Source organism: Lissotriton helveticus, chromosome 2_1, assembly GCF_964261635.1.
Source record: "Lissotriton helveticus chromosome 2_1, aLisHel1.1, whole genome shotgun sequence".
NCBI lineage: Eukaryota > Metazoa > Chordata > Amphibia > Caudata > Salamandridae > Lissotriton > Lissotriton helveticus.
In genome coordinates this window covers 1,652,808,979-1,652,833,248 of record NC_136059.1, presented here as the reverse complement: position 1 = coordinate 1,652,833,248, position 24,270 = coordinate 1,652,808,979, and the positions used below count along the sequence as shown (strand labels likewise).

Sequence of the window (24,270 nt, the reverse complement as noted above, 5' to 3'; positions counted from 1 at the left end):
GAGTCTCTTCTCTTCATTGGAAGGGTGCAGAGGTGGGAAAAAGGGGGGCAGAGTGATAGTCTGTCCGATGTGAAAGGGAGTGACAACTTTAGGTAGGAACGAGGGTCTTGTTTGAAGCACCACTTTGTCCGGATGTAGAGAGAAGAAAGGATGCTTAAAAGAAAGAGCCTGAAGCTCACTCACTCTGCGAGCAGAGGTGATGGCAACAAGAAAAGCAGTCTTCAGAGTGAGAAGCAGAAGAGGACAGTTGTGAAGAGGCTCAAAGGGAGCGCTCATAAAGTAAGTCTAAACAAGGTTCAAGTCCCACGGAGCCATTATGAAAGGAGATGGAGAAAAAGGGGAATAATGCCTTTAAAGAACCTGTTAACAATAGGGGACTTCAACAAAGAGGGCCGATCTGCTAGCCGAAGAAAAGCTGAAATGGCTGCCAGATAGCCTTTAGGAGTGCCCAGAGCAAAGCCCTGCTGGGCTAAAGAAAGAAGGAACAACAGAACCTCAGAAAGAGGGGCATAAAGGGGATCCACAGCCTTTGCTGTGCACCATGCCACAAACATGTTTCACTGACAAGCGTATACCGTCTTAGTGGAGAGATGCCTGGCTGCCAAGATGACATTTCAGACTTCAGGAGGAAGGTCAAAAGCTGTCAACTGTCGCCGCTCAATCTACAAGCAAGGAGGTGGAGGCTGGACACGTTCAAGTGGAGGACCATCTCCTGCTGCTACGACAGAAGATCCTCCCGAAAGGGCAGTCTGATTGGAGGATCGATGGCCATGCTCAGGAGCTCGGGATACCAGACTCTTCGTGCCCAATCCGGAGCCACAATAATGACTTGGGCCTGGTCGCGCTTGATCTTCTCAGCACTCTGGTAAGAAGCGGTATAGGCAGAAAGGCGTATAGAAGACCACAACTCCACTTGAGACGAAAAGCGTCACCTAGCAAGTGCAGCCTTGGCAATTCCAATGCACAGAATTGGTGACATTGCGCATTGTCTTCGGTGGCAAATAGATCTAACCAGGGCTCTCCCCACTGTTGAAAGAGACCTTGCACCACCTCCGTGTGAAGACGCCATTCGTGATCCATCATGCACCTGCCACTGAGTTTGTCCGCCCTGGCGTTCAGTGAACCTGCCACGTGTTGAGCCACCAGCGATATGCCCTGATGTTCCAGCTATGTCCGGAGGCGAAAAGGGCCTCTTGACATAGTGTCCAAGGCCATACCCCGCCGTGCAGTACCACATGGGAGTGGTGTTGTCTGTGAACACCTGCACTACTCTTCCCCGGACAGAGGGAAGGAATGCTTTGAGTGCAAGGCGAATCACCCAAAGCTCCAGAAAGTTGATGTTGAGCCCTTACTCCACCAGAGACCAGCGGCCTCTGATCTCCGCCTCCCCAATGTTGCCGCTCCATCCCAGAAGTGATGCATCGGTCACCACTGTGAACTCTGGTTGGGGAAGGGAGAGGGATCTGCCGTCCACCCAATCCTGGTTCGTTAGCCACTAGTGCAATTGTCATGCAGTGCCATCCGAGATGTGGACGCAATCGGACAGATTTCCCCTGATGTTGTGCCCACTGGAACTTTAGGTCCCACTGCAGAACCTGCATATGCCATCTGGCATGGTCCACCAGCACGATGCAGGAGGCATTCAGGCCCAGTAGACGCAGGGTCATTCTGACTGAAACCCGGGATAGAGGCTGAAAGATCAGAATTATAGCCCGAAAATCCCGGACTCACTGTTAGAGAGGATAGACCCGAAACAACCCCAGCGAATGCAGGAGGTTTGGCCATAGTCTGGAGGTGGGAGACGACAGCCTGAGGCGAGCCCGCCTTCAACAACCAGTCGGCGAGATAGGGAAAGACTGGAACCCCTGATCTGCGCAGATGAGCTGTGACCACTGCCATCACTTTCGCGAACACCAGAGGGGCGCTGGCAAGACTGAAGGAGAGCACAGTAAACTGAAAGTGCTCGAGGCCTACCATAGGTAACGCCGGTGGGCCGGCAGGACGGGGATGTGAAAGTAAGTCTCCTGTAAGTCCAACGCTACCATCCAGCACCGGGGCCGCGAACAGACAGGACCTGACCGTACGTCAACATTTTGAACTTCTCCTTCCGGAGGAAGCGGTTGATGTTCCTGAGATCCAAGGTAGGATGCAGGCCTTTTTCCCTCTCGGGCACCAGAAAGTAGTGTGAATAGCAACCACGGTCTACTTCTGGGGCAGGAACTCGCTCGGTGGCGCCCTTGGCCAATAGTGCAGAAACTTCCTGTTGGAGAAGGGCCAGATGATCCTCCGACATGTGATGGTACTGAGGTGGCATGGATGAAGGGGTAGTCTCGAAGGGGAGGGCGCAGCCCCTTCGGACTTTTGGCAAAATCCACCTGTCCGACGTGATGGTGCCGCCCACTGGCGTTTGGTGGCCCTGAAAGGTCGGACTATGAGCTTTTGGAGGCTGCGGCAGAGGGGGCTGTGGTGGACTAGCCCACCCGCTGGCCCCAAGAAGCTCGGCAGTGGTTCCCATGTCCCCGGCCACGCAGAGGGCTGGCCTGTGGCTCTGGGCGGAACATGGCAGCGCACCCCTTCCGTAGCCACTAAAGGGGCGAGAAGCAGACTGCGCAGGGCGGGTGGTGGAGAGGCCCAAGGGCTTGGCCGTAGCCCAAGAGAATTAAAGCGCTCCAGTGTGTTGTCTGCCTTGTCACCGAATAGGCGATGGCCATCAAAGGGCATGTCCATATGAGTGGATTGGGCATTCCCTGAAAAACCTGTCGACCTCAACCAGGCGTAGCGACGAAGGGCTACCGACATGGAAATCGGCCTGCCTAGTGAGTCAGCGTTATCCAGCCCACAGCGGATGGTGAACTTTGTTGCGTCTCTCCCCTCAGCAACTGCACGGGAGAGTGCGGCCTGGGCCTTCTCCGGGCACTGGGGCAGCACTTGCGCCACCGTATCTAACAGGAAATGGGTATAATGGCCCAACAGACATGCGGTGTTTACTGACCGCAGTCCCAGGGTGGAGGAAGAAAACATCTTCCCAAGATGGTCTAGCTTTTTGGATTCCCTATCAGGTGGTGCGTTAGGGAATGCGCCTTTGGAGGTGGAGGCTTGGACCACCAAGCTCTTAGGGGTGGGGTGTTGGGAGAGGAAAGTGAGGCCGCCTGAGGCCTGGCGGTGGCGTTGGGCAATCATCCTATCGACAGGAGCCCCTGTGTAGGGCCTGGACCAGGTGCCCAAAAGGATGTCGGTGAGTGCTTCATTAAATGGTAGCAGGGGCTCTGAAGAGCTCGCTGCCAGTTGAAGCACTTCTGTCAGGAGGTTAGTCCTGACGGCCACTGTAGGAATCTCGAGGTGGAGAGCCTCGGCCGCCCTACGCAACACCACGTCGTTAGACGCTCCCTCCTCCGTAGCCAGGGCAGGAAGAGACAACATGACAAGGTCTGGTGAGGTATCCAGACCACTGGCTTCCCCCAGTTCTTCTCTCCAGTCAGGTTCGAGGCCCAACTGGTCTGTTAAAAGGTCTCCAGACCCCTCCCAGTCCTACTCACCGTCTTCTGGCTGCTAATCTGGTCTAAAAGAGCCAGGGTAAAAAAAAGGGCACAAAAGTACCTGTCAATGCCAGATCCGGCGTTGGTCGATGCCGGTTCGGCTCCATGTCTACATGGAGGTGGAGGCTGGGGTCGACGTTGGCTGGGGACACAGCTGACGCCGGCTGCGGATGCGGTGCCGGTGGAATCGGCGCTGCTGAATGTGTAATGGGGTCCACCGGCACCGATCCAGATCTAGGCCTAGATCCAAGGGGACCCTGCAGCACCGGGGCCGAAGCCGCCGGTGTGCAAGACCCAGGTACACCAGCCGATTCTGCAGGGCCTGAAGGCGCACCGGCGGAGTTGGTCTGCCCAAAGAAGGCATGCATCGCTTCGTAAAATTGGCGTAGCTGGGCAGGGGTCGCTCCAGGTCCCGGGAAGGGAGGGAAGCCTGGAGTCGACCCTTCGGGCTCCGCACGCAGAGCTGTGGGAGGGGCAGCACCCGCATCCCTCGTCGCGTCGGCTGATGGAGGAGGATAAGTCGAAGAGCGACGATGCTTCTTCAACTTCTTCTTGTGTTTCGACTTATCTGACCCCGAGTGCGAAGACTTGGAAGAAGAATGATGATGGTGACTCCGCGACCCGTCCCTCGACCTTCCACACGACCGGGACCTTGAATGGCACGGAGCCAACTCCCTGGCCTTGAGAAGCTTTCGGGACCACTCCCGCAAAGGTTGTGGATTCATGGTCAACAGTCAGAGCATGACTTGGAATCATGGTCGTGCCCCAGGCAATACAGGCATACACGGTGCGGATAGGTTACCGACATCAGTCGGGTACAGAAACTGCAAGTCTTGAAGCCGGGCATCCCTGACCTGCACCAGGAGTCGAAGACTTGAAAACGGTGTCGGCAAAAGTCAGCAAAAAGTCAGTCAAAAAGTGACTGGAGGTACCGCTCTCTCGGGATCTGCGAAGGCTGGTGCGAAAAAAGAAAGAATTGACGTCAGTGCGTGAGGGCGGCGTCTAAGTAGCTACTGAGACGCCATCCTGGCAACCACGATGCCAACAACGAACGCAGAGACGACCGACGCCACCTTTCGACACGCAGGGCTACTGCTGACAAAAAACTTTCCGGACCCAGTCTGACCCCTAGAGTAATTCTAAGGTAAGGAATCTATAACTAACTGTTTCTTTCAGATACATACATCAGTTTGTGATAGGCCTTGCAGGGCTTGAAACCGGTTCAACGATGGGACATCCCTTGCGCACCAGGAGTTGAAAACTCAAAAAAGACCTCGACAAAAGTAGAAAAAAAGCTTAATCAAAAAGTGACTAAAGGGGTAGCTATCTCCGGATCTGTGCTAGGCTGGCGCGGAAAAAGAAAGAACTGATGTCAGCGTACAGGGGCGGTGTCTAAATAGACACGCAACCTCATCCAGGCGAACATGACGCTGACAACGGACGCCGATGACTGACGAGCAGTCGACCGATGCCACCCATCAAGGAGCAGGGGAACTGCTAAGAAAACATTCTCCGGATCCAGTCTGACGCCTGGGTGTACTTCTAAGGTACGGAATCTATAACTAACAGTCTCTTTCAGATTGATCTTTTCACCTGAAAAAAGTCCTGGATGATTTCATTTCGGCATTCTGTGTATCAATTATTTTATTGATTTTCAGCATTCTGAATGATATCTTCCTATGCTCAAAATATTATATGTATTCAAACCCAGGGTATTACAAACAATGCTGTTTGGATGGCTTTGCTCCTGCTACACCACAGATTCTGACTTATGCTGACGCATATTGTGCATCGCAAATCAGATTTTATTTAGATCTCACTGCAAAATCTGTTTTTCTGTTGGATTTGCTTTTAGGTATTATGTGCAAACTTGTACATATTTGTTCTTTTATTCTATTGCTTTCCGAAAGTATGATGACACCTTATTGTATTGGGACTTAATTTTACCAACCTTATAGAATTAGGATGATTTATGTTGAAGGGTTTGAAGTGATATGGCTGGCAGACAAGTGGAAAATATGAAGCGTCTAATAATTTGTACTATAGCAATGGTTCATGATTTTGTGTTTTAAAATCTTACTATAATCTTTAAAATTCTGGGAGTGATGCATGTTTTCCATTTCAGCTGAACTCACCGCCTTTTATTCTAGTTTACCCAGCATTCCTTCATACTGTCAGTATCTCCACGTAGGTCAAAAACTAAAGCCAGATACATGGCCTTTAAGTTCTCCAAGCTATAGTTTTATTCGGTCTCCTCTTTCTCCAAATATGATACAAACTAGATTGTACACATTTGTTTTCTAAATTTGTATGCATCCTTGGACGAGAAAGGATTGGCAAGCCTTCCAGATTTCAATTTCAAGGAACCTAAAACAATGTATTTGCATCACACAAGTTTGATTGGCTTTCCTAAATGCTAACAAGGGGCTCATTTCTAACCAAACTCACGTTCCCTATAATTCTATAAATCTTATCCCCACTTTAGGATTTAGCAAGAGCACAACCTAAAAAACTGCTCATAACCTTAAATCATCTGCGATAATAGACAAGAGTACCTGCACACAATTCAATACAGGGTGGGGACATTTTTGCTGTTGGACGTAAAAAGAACAATTTGTTAAGAACAAGTTACTTACCTTCAGTAATGCCTTATCTGGTAGAGACATGATCTAGCCAGAGATTCCTTACCTTTGAATTTCTCAGGCGTCAAACTGGATCTAGAAGATTTTTCTCCAAGCGAAACCTCTGCATGCCGGTAGGTGGCGTCAGTTGGCTCCGTGGGACGGCGGCTCCTCCGCTTAGGAGGAGCAGCGTTGCCCCACTGCTCAAAAGAAAAATAAATTGATAATAACGTATCGTTATCATTTTACTTTTCCTATTGAAGTCAGTGGTTTCTGGTGTTTCCATGTTGCATTACACAGCCTGGTGAGGAACATACAAAGCCTCTCAGTCCCCGTCTGAGCGCCGAACCACACCGCTCAGACCAATCACAACTCCGCATTGCAGCGTTGTGATTGGTTTAGGGGAGCTTGGGAGCCACGTGCTTCCTGCTGCCGTTAGAGACAGGAAGAAGAAAGAGGGCTAAGGCGAGACGGCGAGCAGCCAGCTGGCCAGGTAAGCATTTTTTTTATTCCCCCTACTGCCCGCGCACCACCACTCCTGTACGGTAGCAGCCGCTACTGTCTGCACTGTAGCAACATTTGTGTCACCTATATGGGCACCGCCTCAGCAGGCTGATGTCAGTTACTTTTCACGACTTTCAACGCCAGAAGTGCACTGGCATTGGTGTGTTTTGAACAATTGGGGCCCTAAAGGGATTCAACCTGACCTGGAAACCTGTCAACAGTCAGGAAGGATGGATGGGTCATTATGGATCTGCGACTAGATCCTGTTTCTACCAGATAAGGCGTTACCAAAGGTAAGTAACTTGTTCATCTGATAGAGACATCTAGCCGCAGATTCCTTACCTTTGATTAGTTCACCTAAGCAATACCATCCCAGAGGAGGTACTGCGGACAAGTTTAGACCAGAAAGTCCTACAAGACAGACGGGCCAAAAATGCCTTCCCTGCAGACCTGACCATCAAGGCAGTAATTCTTGGTAAACGTGTACAGGGATGCCCATGTTGCTGCCTGACAAACGTAGAGGACTGGCACTCCACCTTGCAATGCTGTGGTAGCGGCCTTAGCAAAGGTGGAATGAGCTCTTAAGCATTCAGGAGGCTGTTTCTTTGCAAGAGCATAGCACATTTTGATGCATAGGACGACCAATGGTGAGATAGTTCTCTTTTACATCGCACAACCTTTCTTTGCCCCAATGTACTCCACGAAGAGTTGGTCATCCACGTGGAATTCTTTTTTGCAGTCAAGGTAGAACGACGACGCTCTTTTTTGATCCAGACGATTTAGTTGCTCCTCTTCCTTTGAGGGATGCGGCGGAGCATAGAAAGCGGGCATGGTTACAGACTGCCCCATATGGAACGATGTTACCACTCTCGAAATGAAAGAGGCCCTAGGGCGAAGCATCAATATGTCAAGGAATATTGCCAGGTAAGGATTTCTGGATGACAAAGCCGGCAATTTACGCACCCTCCTGGCGGATGTGATTGCCACTAAACAGGCTGTTTTGATGGTAAACACCCGGAGAGGGCAATTATGCAAAGGATCAAATGGAGTGCACATGAGGAAGGTGAGAATCAAATTAAGGTCCCACCGAAGCATAATAAAAGGGGAAAGAGAAAACATATGTACAAGCACTTTGAAGAATCTATTTACAGTGGGAGATTTAAATAATGAGGGTTGGTTTGGCAAAAGCATAAAGGCAGACAGGGCTGAAAGATACCCTTTCAGAGTGCTCAGAGTAGAGCCCTGCTGTGCATGGATTAAAATAAAAAGCAAAACTTCAGAAAGGGAAGCAGAAAGAGGGTTGATAGACTGTTCTGTACAATATATTATACATTTGTTCCATTGGCAGGCATGTACCATTTAGGTGGAGGGACGTCTGGCTGCCAAAATAACATTTACAGACTTCGGGAGGAAGGTTGAATGCTATCAACTGCCAGTAAAAAACAAACAATTGAAGAAGGGTCTGAGGGAAATTTAAAGACCTGCCCAGTTCGTATCCCCCTAACTGTAATCCTAACAACAAAAGAACCGGGGGTCTATAACGGAGCTTCAAGTACTCCGAGCTGCTGCAAAACTCCTACATAAGTGAGTTAGGCGCTAATAGAGCTACATAAGTCTCTATATCAGAATGTGTGCCAGGACAAACCTGTCGAAGGACCTACTGAGATTGTTGGTAAGACCCGTACAGAGATGTGTTGGATTCCCATCAAATAGGTATGTAGATCAAGTGTTCTCATTTGGTCATCCAAAAATGGGGTGGTATGTCTCTTGATCAATGAGACCCATCCATCGCCCTTACTCAATTGGGTCGCACCATCAATCGCTAAGGTACCCATGAACAAATGATAAAGATGGGATTGAGTGCAGTGCAAAAATCAAAAGATGTGTGAGTTAAAAACAAGGGGTAAAAGGATCAATAGGCGAAAAACTCTAATGTAATTTGTCCTTTCCCTCAAACAAACAAGAACAATGCAGAGGAAGCAGTCTAAACATATAACTGCATTTACAAGGCCAACATGTTTCAGCCGGTAGGGACAAGATCCCATGGCTTTCTTCAGGGCCAGAGTTCTAAGCATTAGCTACTGCATACATAAAGTGAACGTAACGACAATCTGTAAAGGATATACATAAATAGTCCAAAATCGTGTTCCTCTGTACCAAACGGTGTCTCTTACATCTGTTAACAAGAAACAAGAAATAAATTGTAGTAAGTCCTATCAAAACAGGAAAGACCTGGCACTGGCTTCTACTAATTAAGCCAATTTATTTTACTAATGTTACTCACCTGAATAGTACAGGGAGTGTACCTCACCTCTCCTGGAACCCAGCTCAGGAAAAAGGAGGCCCCGCTCTGTGAAGGCAAGGAAGGGGTAATGAACGGAAGGGTGGACAGTACTACACTATCTCTCCCTCCAATACATAATATAGCCCCTATAACAGTCAAGCTTCACAGAGCCACAAAAATCCTAAGGGTGGAATAAGTCACAGAGCCCATAAAAGTCCCAGGTTCCCAAGATCCATCACTTAATGTAAAAAGCTTTCCTCTAAATATGAGTGGCCTAAATAGGATGGAGCTAAACTGTAGCAGGTTTAGATCTAGGCTAGCAAATGTTTGACAGACCAAGCCTGGTCTCATATCCCAGAAACATAGGTGAACCAGTCTATGCCACCCCTATTCTTGGCCTTTTTTCTTTTGGGGTGGCATAGACTGGTTCACCTATGTTTCTGGGATATGAGACCAGGCTTGGTCTGTCAAACTTTTGCTAGCCTAGATCTAAACCTGCTACAGTTTAGCTCCATCCTATTTAGGACACTCATATTTAGAGGAAAGCTTTTTACATTAAGTGATGGATCTTGGGAACCTGGGACTTTTATGGGCGCTGTGACTTATTCCACCCTTAGGATTTTTTGTGGCTCAGTGAAGCTTGACTGTTATAGGGGCTATATTATGTATTGGAGGGAGAGATAGTGTAGTACTGTCCACCCTTCCGTTCATTACCCCTTCCTTGCCTTCACAGAGCGGGGCCTCCTTTTTCCTGAGCTGGGTTCCAGGAGAGGTGAGGTACATTCCCTGTACTACTCAGGTGAGTAACATTAGTAAAATAAATTGGCTTAATTAGTAGAAGCCAGTGCCAGGTCTTTCCTGTTTTGATAGGACTTACTACAATTTATTTCTTGTTTCTTGTTAACAGATGTAAGAGACACCGTTTGGTACAGAGGAACACGATTTTGGACTATTTATGTATATCCTTTACAGATTGTCGTTACGTTCACTTTATGTATGCAGTAGCTAATGCTTAGAACTCTGGCCCTGAAGAAAGCCATGGGATCTTGTCCCTACCGGCTGAAACATGTTGGCCTTGTAAATGCAGTTATATGTTTAGACTGCTTCCTCTGCATTGTTCTTGTTTGTTTGAGGGAAAGGACAAATTACATTAGAGTTTTTCGCCTATTGATCCTTTTACCCCTTGTTTTTAACTCACACATCTTTTGATTTTTGCACTGCACTCAATCCCATCTTTATCATTTGTTCATGGGTACCTTAGCGATTGATGGTGCGACCCAATTGAGTAAGGGCGATGGATGGGTCTCATTGATCAAGAGACATACCACCCCATTTTTGGATGACCAAATGAGAACACTTGATCTACATACCTATTTGATGGGAATCCAACACATCTCTGTACGGGTCTTACCAACAATCTCAGTAGGTCCTTCGACAGGTTTGTCCTGGCACACATTCTGATATAGAGACTTATGTAGCTCTATTAGCGCCTAACTCACTTATGTAGGAGTTTTGCAGCAGCTCGGAGTACTTGAAGCTCCGTTATAGACCCCCGGTTCTTTTGTTTTTGCTATCAACTGCCACCATTCAATCTCCACGCAAAAATATATAGAGTTGACAGGTTCAGGTGGAAGACCCTCCTCTGTTACTGCAACAGAAGATTCTCCTGAAGTGACAGCCTGATCGGAGGATCGATGCTCAGTTGGAGAAGCTCATAATACCAGACTCTCCGTGCCCAGTCCGGAATGACTAGGCCCCAGTCATTCCTGATCGTCTAGAGAACTCTGGGTAGGAGTGGTATGGGCAGAAAGGCATACAGGAGGCCTGAGCTCCACTCAAGATGAAAAGTGTCTCCGAGCGAGAGTCGCCTTAGGAAATCCAGATCTAACCAAGGCTCTCCCCACTGCTGAAAGAGAAGTTGCACCACATTCGGATGGAGATGCCATTTGTGATCCGCTAGGTAGCGACTGCTGAGTTCATCCGCCCTGGCGTTCAGCAAACCTGCAAGGTGTTGAACCACCAGGGATATGCCCTGCTGTTCCAGCCAAGTCCAGAGATGCAGGGCCTCTTGACAAAGGGCCCACGACCCCACCCCGCCCTGCTTGTTGCAGTACGACATGGCAGTGGTGTTGTCCGTGAACAACTGTACTAACTTCCCCTTGATGGAGGGAAGGAAGGCTTTCAATGTCAAACGAATCGCTCGGAGCGCCAGCAAGTTGATGTGGAGTCTGCATTCCACCAGAGCCATCTGATCTCCACCTCTCCCAGATGGCAGCCCTATGCCAGAAGTGATGCATCTGTCACTACTGTGAGATCTGGTTGGGGAAGGGAGCGAGGTCTGCCTGTGACTGAATGACGGTTTGTCAGCCACCACTGCAATTTCTGTGCGGTTTCCTCCAAGATTTGGACCATGTCTGGGAGATTCCCCTGATGCTGCACCCACTTGAACTTCAGGTCCCATTGCAGAGCCGGCATATGCCAACTGGCATGTGTCACTAACAGGATGCAGGAGGCCATGAGGCCCAGCAGCCTCAGAGTCATTCTCACCGAAATCCAGGATAGAAGCTGAAACATTGGTATGCTAGCCTGAATATCCTGGACTAGCAGCTAGGAAGGATAAGCCGAAACTCCACTGTGTCCAGAACAATTTCATTGTAAGTGAGCGTCTGACAGGGAGTCAGGTATGACTTTGGCATGCTGATAGTAAACCCCAGCAAATGTAGTAGGTCAGCCATAGTCTGGAGGTGGGAGATGACAGCCTGGGCGAGCCTGCTGTTAACAGCCAGTCGTCGAGATAAGGGAAGACTGACACCCCTGATCTGCACAGATGAGCTGCAACCACCGCCATTAACTTGGTGAACACCAGAGGGGCACTGGTAAGGCCAGAGGGGAGCATGATGAACTGAAAATGCCTGTGGCCTACCATAAACTGCAGGTAGCGCCGATGAGCAGACATGACAAGAATAGGTATCCTGCAAGTCCAACGCTACCATCCAGTCTCCTGGGTCCAGGCCAGACAAGACCTGAACTAATGGGAGTATCCTGAATGTTTCCTTTTTGAGGAAAGAGTTGAGGGCTTGTAGATCTAGGATAGGATAGGATAGGATGATGGCCCTTATCTTTTTTTGGGACCAAAAAGTAGCAGGAGGAACAACCACAGCCTACTTCTGGCTCCAGAACCCTCTTTATGACTCCCTTGGCCAAGAGAGCCATGACTTCCTCCTGAAGCAAAGCGAGATGATCCTCCATCAGTCAGTGGAAAGATGGATGCATGGGGGGGGGGTAGAATGAAGGGGAGGGAGTAGCCTTTACGGAATATCTGGGGGACCCACCTGTCTGATGTGATGGTCTGCCAGTGGTGGAGATGACGGCTGATCTTGCCACCAACTGACCGCTCATGATCCGGAAGGGCAAGACTAGGAGGGTTTGGAGGCTGAGGCTGCTGCGGGGGAGTGGACTGACCCGACCTCTGCCCACCCAACCCATGGAGTCGGAACGAGCCGTGCCCTCAGCCGCACGGAGGTTGTGGAACTTGCGCAGTCTTATGGCTGGGATAGGGTTGGTGCGTCTGAAAGCCCCTTTCGTAGCCACGAAAAGGCAGACTGTGGATGTGTGTGTGGCCACTGAGAGGCCCAAGGACTTGGCTGCAACCCAAAAGTCCTTAAAGTGTTCCAGCGCCATGTCTCCGAACAAAAGGATGCCATCAAAGGGCATGCCCATGAGAGAGGCCTGGATATCCCACGAAAAGCCAGAAGGTCTCAACCAGACATGGCGTTGAACAGCCACTGTGTTGAGACCACAATGGATGGTGCATCTCTCATGTCTGATACTGCTTGGGAGAGGATGGCCTAGGCCTCGTCCGGAACCTGTGGCAGCACTTGCGCACCCGTTTCCCACAGAGGGTGGGAATAACGGCACAATAAGCATGCTGTATACACCGACCGCAATGCAAGGCTGGTGGAACAAAAATATTTCTTACTCCAACTATCCAGCCTCTTGGATTGCCTGTCTGGGGGAGCGGAAGGGAACGCGCCCTGGGAGGTAGAGGCTTTGACCACCAAGCTTTCTGGGTTAGGGTGGGTAGTGAGGAAGCTTGGGTCGCCCGGAGCAGGGTGGTGGCCCGGGGCAATTGTCCTATTCACAGGAGCCGCTGTGCTGGGCTTGGACCAGGTTCCCAGTAGGACATCTGTAATCATTAAAGGGCACCAAGGGTTCTAAAGAGGAGACACCAGGCTGCAGGGCCACTGTCAAGATATTAGTCTTGACCACCACAGAAGGGAGCTGAAGGTCCAGGAACCTAGTCGCCCTTCACACCACCATAGTAAATGACACTCCCTCCACCATAGCCTCGGTAGGGGGAGGAAGCATGCCAGAATTTGGAGAGGTGTCTAATCCTTATTCAGTTCCACATACCAATCCATTTCCTGATAAGGCTGGTCTTCAAAAGGGTCCAGCGATCACCTGCCTCTGTGAAGGCAAAGAACCTTGGAATTCTGATCGATTGTGACCTATCCTTCCGGCCACATGTCATCGGGCTCTCAGGGAAATGCTTTGGCATTCTCAGGATGCTTAGGAAATTTCTTCCTTTGTTGTCACTTCACCACAAAAGAACCATCGTACAGGCGTTAATAGGGTCGCGTTTAGATTATGCGAACGCCCTCTATCTGGGTCTACCCAAATATCTTTTGACCCGCCTGCAAGTGGTGCAGAATTCTGCCGCTCGAGCCATATTTGGACTCCCGAGACGGGCTAACGCTGCTGAATTACTGAAAGCTTTGCATTGGTTGCCCATCTCGAAGAGGATTCTTTTTAAAAGCCTTACTTTGGTTTCTAAAGCCCTTCATGGTATCGGACCCAAGTACATCGGGAAACGCTTTTCCTTTTACCTGCCTAGCAGGGCTTTACGATCTGCCTCATTGGCCAAAGTGGCTGTGCCCATCATTAAGCGCTCCAGAACTGGAGGCCGGGCGTTTCGCTACCTGGCTTCGCGGGGCTGGAATGAGCTCCCTCTGGCTTTAAGAAGGGCAAGTAATCTTCTTGTTTTCAGGAAGGAATTAAAGACTTGGCTCTTTTCTGTATAGGGTTCTCTTTTTGGTTTCTTTTTCTTTCAGCTTTTAGTTGTTATGTTTGTTACTCTGCATAAGTTCTCTTCGCAAAAGCGCCGGGATGCTCCTTTGGAGTAGCCGTGCGCTATAGAAGAAAATAAATAACATAACATAACACCTCAGAATAGGGCTCAGGAAACGACCTATGACCTGGAGGTTCTGTCAGCGCCGGTATTGGCATACGGTTGACATGGTACCGGCTCTGGGTCGACAGAGGTCAGAATGGGGCTGGCGCTGCCGGGGGCACCAGCAGCCGGGAGCATCGGTGTCAGGCTGGCACTGGGGAAGGTCGCAATGGCACGACCAGCAATGGACCAGATCCATTACGGGATACATAGGGGGACGTTGAGGCCAGAGCCCCCTCTCATGGGCCCGATGGCGCATCGGCAGGGTCAGGCCTCCCAAAAATGAGACACACGGCCTCATTAAACTGTCAAAGTTGGGTGTGGGTCGCTCCGGCTCCCCGGAAAATCGGGGAGGCAAGGGGCTGACCCATGTGCAGGTTCTGAAGAATTAGACCTAGAAAGCCGAGACTCCTCAGTCACATCAACCAACGGATGGGGAGAAGTTGAAGCACGCTTTAACTTCTTGTGCTCTTACTGGAGTGTCCTGATGATTTGAAGTGGGATGGAGAGGACTTAAGACTCCTGTAGAGGCGGCCGGACCTACCTCTCGACGGGAGCCATGAACGAGATGTCCTAGGGGTGGTGCAACGCAGTGACAACTGTCAGCCCGCAAGTAGCTTTAGGGACTGCTCGATCAAAGCCACGGCCTGTTAGTTGGGACACAAAATCAAGTCATGGTCACTCTCCAGGCACCACTGGCAAACCAGGTGCCGGTCCCTCACCGACATGGCATGGCGACAGGGGCCACACGGTTTGAACCCAGAAGTCTTCCTAGACATGAGAAAAACCTACATACCAAAAAGGAGTTGACAAAAGTGGGAAGGAGTCTGTCAAAAAGTAACAGAGGGTAGCTCTCTTCCCGGAAAAGCCCTTAACAGGCTTGGAAAGAAAAGACTGACATCAGCGCACTAAGGTAATATATATAGTTGACGCGGACAACGTCATGCGGAGCCGGCCAATGCTACCTACTGTCACCCAGGGGTATTGCTCGAAGAAAAATCTTCTGGATCCAGTCTGGCACCTGGGAAATTCAAAGGTAAAGAGTCTGCAGCTAGATGTCTCTATCAAATTTTTTAGAATAATGCTTCCTTATCCCTCCTTAGTGCTAAGTGAGTATCATATTTTTGCAGCTCAAAGGTTGTAATTTAGTAGGTATTTTAAAGTGCATGCACTACAAATGTGTTAAAACAATACACGATTAATACATTTAGTCAAGCAGTAAATAACCACACCATCATAATGCAAATTTAACAGCATTGCTGAAGCGAGTAAAATTAGATTTTCCATAGGGGCCCTATTTAATCCCATTTGCAAGAAAAGCAGCACTATAAAAGATATGCAGAGCATGCAAGCACAAACTTATTCTGGCTCACAATGCTCTGTTTTTGTTATGGTAAGCATTACAAACGATGCAAATGGGTTACAACTACAGAGGCATGACAGCAATAATTAGTAGAGAAAGGGAGAAAGAAAGAATATAACATTACTCACGTGTAAACATAGTGAGAAACCAAGGAATAGCGTACAGCTACAAGGCAAAAAAGAAAAACAATATTATTTTATCAAGCCTAGGCCTACTTTTTCAAGACTAATGTATAATAAAAGTATTCATTCTCTTAATACGAATATCAATACAGAGCATTATACTGGTCTACCACGTGGAACAGGACAAAATAAATGTTATGTTAGACATCACAAATGTATTAAGTGATTACAATGACGAGTTCATACTTTCCCTGCAAACATGTTTCTCTTTATTCTCCAAATAGGGCATCACCTGGTTTTTTTGGAACAAGCAGACTTTATTCCATGCCTGCTCAGAACACCTACATTGACGTTTTCCCTCCGTATTTATCTTCAGTTAATAGTTGTCAGAAACATAAGCAAAAGCAAGGCTGAACAGATCCTTTTGATAATGTAGGTGACGCCCTGAGGTGAATGCCCACAGAGAGCACAACCACCAGAGTAGTCAAGGGTCTAGACCAGGGTGGAGAATTGCTAATTTCCATTCGCCAAGAGCTGCAAAACTCTTGCATCAGTTCGGACTGGAACACTGACATGCAGTTGAGATAGAAAGGCATGGACAAAAGAAAAATAGGAGATATTGCTATTTGGAAAATTAACTTCTTTAATCTAGCCTTTTAGTAGGGTTTTCAATTTTGGATCCTACTAAATTGATAAAGGATACTATTTTGAACATTCCTGAAGGGTTTGGCAATTGAGAAGTGAAATTTAAGATAAACCATGACTGCTCTGCTAAATCTACTAACAGTCAGCCTAACACAATATAAACCAACGTGCCTAGAACAAATAGGCACATCCATTTTAATGACTGTTTAACCTCTCGATTCACACAATGAGTGTAATTCTTTTTTTATCAGAGTATTTTATAGCGCAAACTTGACCCGGATTTATCAGAGCGCTTTACATGAGCATGTTTGCGTTACAGACGGACACATCCATTTTTTAGACCTCGCGCCCTGCGTTGCAGAGCGCAGCACTGCACGCGCAGGCAAGAGCCCTTTTGTCTGGGGTTTGAAAACGCAGCCTGGAATCGCACACGCTCGTGCGTGTGCTTTTCCTTTTGGCTTCCGCGATTGGCCTTTGCGTGTGTGTTTTTCCAAAGACGGCACGCAATAGGCCAAAGACAGAGGCATTGCTCCGCCCATGGCCTACTGGTGTCTATTAAGCACTTAGAAAGCGTAATAGACACCAATAGGCCATGTGGTTCCAATTATCCTGCCCAGACACAGGCGCGATAATTTAAACCACGTGACTGCGCCACTCATTTGCATTGTCTCTTCACATGAGAAACATGTTCCCAAAAGAAGGATTCCACCTCACCCTCTAAGAAAGTAATGTTTCTGTCTGCGCATCTTCATATGCATTGTGTACACCTAGTACAGCTTTTGTGTGTACACCTAGTACAGCTTTTGTGTGTACTGAAGTTAACTGAGTGCACGAATGCCGGGTGGAAATGTTTGTGACTGCTCACCAAGTTCTGTTTTGGGGGTGCCCATCATAGGCACAACGGCGAGGTTCAATTGCCCTCTTCCCTGTGGAAAAACCCATATTCCATCACTGAGCAAGAAATGGCACCACTAAAAACCAGCCGCACTGTCATGTTTTCTATAGTAGTACATTGTAACTGAGCCGGATCGTAAAATTCCTCAAATCCGGATTTACTAATTCAAACCCTTTTGCGGTGAAAAACGATTGTAAATGGAGTTCTAGGATTTATAGAATAAGCCTTCCACTGTAGGGCTCCAGGGTGACCTCAAACCTCGAAAGCATCGCCCGAAAAGAAGCAGAGTATTTAGAATTTAAAATTTTCATATTAAGTTTTAGAAGTTGACACTTTACAAACAAAACAAGCTAGCTTTCCACTTTTCGGAACTTCGCCGTTACGGGACATACTTTTATCCCATACTTCCCATGTTAAAATCTAAACTACGAGTCCCAGCATGCAAAACTGTCTTGACTAAAAAGCCAGGAATGGTCGATATGTTAGGAATGACATGGAGGCTACTTGGAAGCTATTCAAAAGAAATGTATTCCCCTCTGCTCAAGTGGCAAGTGAAACTGCTTTGAAAACCAGTACTAGGAAGTCAAGCCCAACACCATTGACAGCTCCACGCCAACCCTATGCAAACTGTGTACAGTAAAGATAAATGGCTGAAACAGTCCAGCACTTGAATCAGACAGCACGGAAGGGTGCCAGAGGGGGTGAATGATTGCCACGCCAAAACCTTCAGCATCCAATACATAAGTGCCAGCCCCCACCTTGCCCTGCGGAGCCACGTCTTGCCTCAGGCACTTACATTTCGGGGCAAACCATTCCCCGGTCCCTTTTACCATGGTAACCTCCTCCATAAACTTCCAAGTTTATCAATCAAGTAGTCCATTCTTCCGGCACAACGGACCCGCTCCTGTCGCGGCTCGCTGCGAGCCCTCGGCCCACTGCTTCCGCGTCGCTCTCATGATTGTAGAGAAAGAGAAAGTGAAACTTCTTACGGCAACAGAAGGCGCCACTAATGAAGGGCACGGCAGCTAGAAAGCATGTCGAAAACCTCACGGCATTAGGTTTCTTATAAGTGTTAGATGCCACGTAACATACAGCTAGCCTGTTTTTCTTGGCAAATGTGCCTTTACGCCACTTTAGAGCTCTGCTAGTCTGTACTTCCGACTTTGAACATATTTCAAATGTCAGTCAGCGAGTGAGGTGAGTTGACGAGCCCGGCCAAAAGCCGTTCAGGACAGAGTTTGCCCTGAGGGAACTTTGAAATGTCCTCGTTGCCCTGCATCCTCCTTTCAGTCTTTTTTCCTTTCTCCTTTCCTCTTCTCTATCCATATTTATGTCTTTTTTCCTTCTTTCATTCCTCTTCTCTACCCTTCTTTCTGTCTGTTTTCCTTCTCTCCTTCATTTTTCTCCAGCTTTCTTTCAATTCTTTTTTCTATTCATCCACCCATCCTTCATTCTTGCCATCCTTCTTTCCTCCATCCCTCCTTCACTTATCTGTCTTTCTCTCTTTTGTCTTCCTTTTTCTATCCATCCATACATTCATACGTCATCACTATGCACTACCACAGCATCACTCTACAGCGCAACAGCATAAAAAAAAAACATCAGCACATCATCAGTCAGCCCCACCACAGCATCACTCACAGCCACCACAGCATCACCACTTCAGTGTAATAGAGGATTATTCACTTCTAACATTGTGTGCAAGACTCAGAATTTAAACATTAAAGCATTAAAATCACAATGTGTTGCTATGCATAGACCTATGATAGTGATTTACATTTTAAATGCAGTGAGGCCCATTAGTGGACTTGCGGCATTACCTATCTACTGGCCGTTCTGCTATTTAACCCCTTCAGTGCTAATGACAAGGTCAACTCGTCATGGGTTTTACCTGCCCTGTGCTTATGACGAGTTGACCTTGTCATGAACAATGGGAAAACGGAGGATTCAGCGCCCAGCGGGAAAACCCCCTAGCAGCCAAGGTGTTAAGTAACTATAGAAGGACAACTGTAAACTTAGTTGGAAAAATCTTGTTACACGTGGTTTCTACAAAACCCACCTACGATCTGTAGGGCTTGAGACATTGCACAGCCTGTGTCCAGTGCAAACACAAGGATTTCTACTTGCTTATTAATAAATTAACAACTGATGTGGATAGACTTCAATAAACATGTGCACGATGCAAGGGGAACCAGTTTTAATTGACTCCATTAGATTTGGGGAGAGTAGTTGGCCTAAAGGTTAGGGCGGTCGACCTCCAATCTGGGGAACAGGGTTTGAGTCTTGGCAATGACAACAAACATTTGCAATACAATAGGTCTCGCATTTACCAAGTTTCAGCTATTGCCTGTGTAAATGGCAATACCTTTTATTTATGTTTTAAAAACCAAATCATAAACAAGCATTTGCAATGCAATAGGTCTCGCATTATTAAAGTTTGAGCTATTGGCATTGCTAATAAGAATGCAACACCAATAGCTCAAACATTCAGTAATGCGAGACCTATTGCATTGCAAATGCTTGTTTAAAAATGTGATTGTCCAATTGTCTTTAAATACAAACTTCAAGAGAAAATATAAATTTAACATTAGAGTAACATTATTACTTTTCTCTTCTTTTGTCTATAGACAAGCAAACGGTATAACATTCTTTCACATATTGTTTTCAATAAATGTTCCTTTGTTTGGAGGAAAACACCCTTTTAATGGTGAATGCCCCAGAATAAACATTTATTATTCAAAACTACATAATGGTTAGCATATAATATTGTCTTATATTGAAAACAAGGTGACCAGGAGCAATGTAGAGGGAGTCAGGGTGCTGCCTAAGCTCCTGTCTGCTCACCTACGGCCAGTTCATCAACATTTTGTGCTCAGTGCTTTAGTTGCTACTGGCTACTGTTTGTGCAGATAAGCGGCAGTGTAACTGAGGAGGTTTGGAAGGTATCTTTCCTTTGCACTGGGATCAGTGCTATGACATCCGGAAGGCAAGGAGATGACGCGGGGAAGCCTTGCTCCAATAGTGCTACTGGGCTGGGCTGGCGTCACTGATTGTTGCTTAGATCTGTATCCCCACCTGAGCGGGCCCACTACTTTCTGGCACAGAGCCAGTGCTACTGTGTGACGATCCTGGGCTGAGGTTGAAAGCTGGAGACATGGGGCAGTGTAGGAAGCGTTGTTCACGGAGACTATGTCACACAAGCCAGCTTTAGTGATGGCTAGAGCTTAAATTAAAAGCAGCCTCTCTTGTAGGTGTCGTGCCAGCAGCCCTAGCGCTGGAACAGAGGAACTTGTTGAAGATTTGATGAGTTTGTTGTGTGCTTCTATGAGAATGGTAACAGGCACTGCTGAGGCTCTTAAGGGTCTACCAGTTTTTGTTTATGTCTCTAAAAACTTGATGAGACTGCTGGGGTTTTGTTTTGCTTTGTCTTGCGGATCCAAGAGGATGCTAAATATAGTTTAACTTTCAAAAATGTATTTATTTGCTTCCTAGTATTAATTTCCGTATTGCTTTTTATGTGTGACCATCATGGTCAGAAAGAGTCTGGGGACTCAACAGTGGTAGCCAAAGCAAAGAAAGAGATGGTAAATAGCCCTCTGGTGTAAGGGGCCAATTTCCCTTATTTATGTATGTTTTCAGAGATGTACATCAAGTGGGTATTACACAAATAGAATTTAGTTCTAGAAGGGGGGGGGAGATAAAAGGGAGGGGTAGAGAATGTTCTAAACACACTAATATCCACCAGGCAGATTGCAAAGTAGTCTTCCAGATGTATTGACGTACATAACTTTCCTCTACCCATGTTTCAACCATTACAGTCCCCAAAAACAGTATGAACAGCACCAAATCCAAAACACGGAGATATCAACACTGCGAAAGGTGGACTTGTTAAGCTTGCAGAAACCACAAACAACAAGCAATTATCAAATTCTATTTGGAATATCGCACGACTAAAGAATTACTTGCAGAAGCGGGCCACTCCTTTCATACTAAACAAAATGCATCTCTGTAAATCGAAAGGAGGAGAAAAAACTCAAGAATCAGAGTAGAGGAAGTCAGCCGGCACAGTTGAGCTCTGCTTAAAGCTCTGATTTATGGCCTCACTAGATCTCTCCTGCCTGGTGTACAGAGATGGCAACAACTCGTGCCAGGGATCGGCCCACAGTGCTGCAGATGCAAGTCTAGACTAACATCGCACGCAGGGCACCCTCGGAAATTGGCATTGGAAATAAAAATGCTTGTTGTTATTTACAATGCCAATGTAAATATTTAATGTTTGTTTGAATGCGATACCCATTGCATGTAAAATGCCTGTTAAAAATTAATTAGAACCCGCCGCCATGTCTTATAGTCTGGCGCGGGCCGGCACTACCTGCAAGGGGTTTCTCAATAGTGCTTTTCCGTGCAAACTACCGAATTCTACCTGTTAAAACATGATGGATTGAGAAGAAGAACACAGCAGCAGGTACCTGAAAAAAACAAGAGGAGCGAACGGTGCATTACAGGAGGAGACGAGAGAACAATCACCGCCGCAGCCCGGAGGAAAACACCGGAAGCAGATGTCCGGCCCGCCGCCTGGTTGTGGGCGGGGCCGGGAAGAGGTGTGTCCACTCCCACTGGCTTGCGGGAGCTTTGCCTGTTGTGACCGGAGATGCCGTGCCAGCCATGGCGCCCCGTGCAGAAGATGGAGCCCCCGCTGGAGAAGGAGAGACCGGCCCGCCGCCGAGCGCCAGCCGACCCGGTGAGTCCCGAATAGAGAGGAGGGGCGTGAGGCCTCATGTATGCGGCGGCCGGGGGCCCTTCTATGTATGCGGCGGGTCAGATTGGTGTCCTCAAAACTAAATACGGGTAGCAATAGATCTGAAGCAGACACCTCAATGCTCACGCATTGAGAGTACGTCTGCTCGACCTAAAAAGGCATTTTCATTTACAATGCCAATAGCTCAAACTTAGTAAATGCCAGACCTATTGCATTGCAAATGTTTGTTTCTGTAAGGCATGGGGAGATTAAGTGATTTGCCCAGAATTACAGGATGTTGAGCGTCCCTGCCGAAACTCTAACCCAGTTCCCCAGCTTAGAGATCGACCGTTCAAGTCATAAGGCCACATTCTCTCCCCTAAGAGTTAGCCCTTTTGGAGACAATCTTCTTTGATAACTAAACGAGAAAGGATCAGAGCTATATACATTTTTTCCATGATTCCCATTGCAATTTTGATAACAAGTTACACACAGCACTAGACCGCAATGGTACATTCCAATTCAAGGCGTGTAGCTTTTAATGAAACTATACTTCGGTGAAAAGTAGGGGTGGGCGACAAAGTCTGCTCCACCGGTAGAGTTAGTGGAGTTTTGGCCACTCTGCATCCTGCTTGGAACGTGGAGTTCTGGCAAAACTCTGCCAACCGCCACGTGGTGGAGTTTCTTCTCATGTACGGCTCGCCAACTCTGAGTTGGCGAATTAGAATTTACATCCCTAGTGCGATCTACATGCACTGGAACGCTCTCCAGCAAGACTTCTCAAAGTGGGTGTTCATGGCAGGTTGCGACTGTTCGCGGTGAGAAAGCTGCTGCTTGAGTAGAAAATCTACTCAAGCAGCAGAAGGAAGCTATGTCCTCTGGGGTGCTGTTCGCAGTGATTTTACAGAGCAGAACAATGTCCGACCACTAAAAATCAGCGAGGGCAGACCTACGTGCCGAATTCTGCCAATTCACAGAACTCCACGGACTCACGCAGAGTTTTTATGTAAATGCAAGGAAGTCCATAGAGTAAAACTCCCCGAGTTCCGCCCACACCTATTGGAAAAACACTGAGTCATACACCGTTTAAAGTGTAAGTAGGCTCTAACTTAAGGACTTGCAAAACAGAAGCATACATAGTACACATATCCTGATGACACACAATGTACAAAGCTCACTAAAAATCGCCTCAGACTATTGGATAAAATAACAGAAGCACATAAATAACCTTCAAAGGGAGAGTTTCATGTGGAGTTGATTAAAGGGCAAAGAGGGAGGACTCATAAGTAAAGTTAAAACCATGGCTGAACCATAAGTAATAGGCAAATGAAGAAAAGGAGACACCTAATGCTTCTAAGGCAGAGGCAAACCAACCACTACTCGCGCAAGGAGGTTTTATCTTAACAACCCAAAATAAGGTTTAGCAGTTCTGACGACCTAAGACTGGAGAATCCTTTCTTGGTTATTTAAAAAATGCAAAATATTATTTATGAAAATCTTCGAACTTTATTAAAACTGCAGAGCTGAATCATCCACCTTCGCCAGTGAACAAGCCTGGCCAGAGCAAATGTGTCACTTCACATAAGGGCGGTAGCAGAAAGTTGCACCACACAGGGAATCTGCAGGGTCCTAAAGATACATAACAGCAGCTCGAACAAACCATTCGCTGCTTCTATTGATTTCTTACACATAGGTGTTTTCAGAGACAGACACTGGGGCTGGCAGGAGTTCTCAAATGTCCCCATGAGATTAAGATGAGGAAGAGAGGAGCCATTCTGAAGCCTGGGGTTGCAGGGCCAAAGGAATATAAAAGGCCCTGTGGCAGTGGCTTCAAGTGGAGGCCTCCAACAGACACTTTTTCACCTGACAAATACTTCAGCCTGTGGGTGGTGTCACCCGCAGGTGGCTCAAGAACAAAATAAAGGGGGCTGGTGAGGTAGCTGAGCAATACACGGCGGCAAACCTATGAACAAAGGGAGAAGAGCCACCACCTGGAAAAATTGCACATACAGGGAAAAAGGACTAGGATTTCACCACAGCATGATCACAGTTAAAGCATGAAGTAGGAAGTAAGATGAAAACACCCACCTGTGAGGAACCGAAGCGGTGCCTTTTATCAGAGCTGGTGCAAGAGGAGCAAGGGAAGTCAATTGCAGGCAGGTATTTGAGGGAGAAGGAGCCACATATAGATTCAACAGGGTTCAGGACAGGAGTTAGGGCAAACAGCACTGAAGAGATTCTAGACTCTTCCTCTCAATAATATCTTAGACGGGGCACTGGAAAATGACTCAGTGGCATGGTAAAAAGGCAACTGGCTGTAACCCAGCAGATG

The 24,270-nt window shown here is 47.5% G+C and overlaps 1 protein-coding gene across 5 annotated transcripts in view; it reads right to left on the bottom strand.

Moving 5' to 3' along the window:
- Positions 1-24,270, bottom strand: part of TBCK (TBC1 domain containing kinase) — a 1,465,497-nt gene that overhangs the window by 616,787 nt on the left and 824,440 nt on the right. For all 5 annotated transcript variants that reach the window (XM_078676605.1, XM_078676609.1, XM_078676607.1 and 2 more), the window contains one exon: positions 15,667-15,703. In XM_078676605.1, the coding sequence (XP_078532731.1) occupies positions 15,667-15,703 (37 nt within the window). The remainder of the gene's footprint in view (positions 1-15,666; positions 15,704-24,270) is intronic.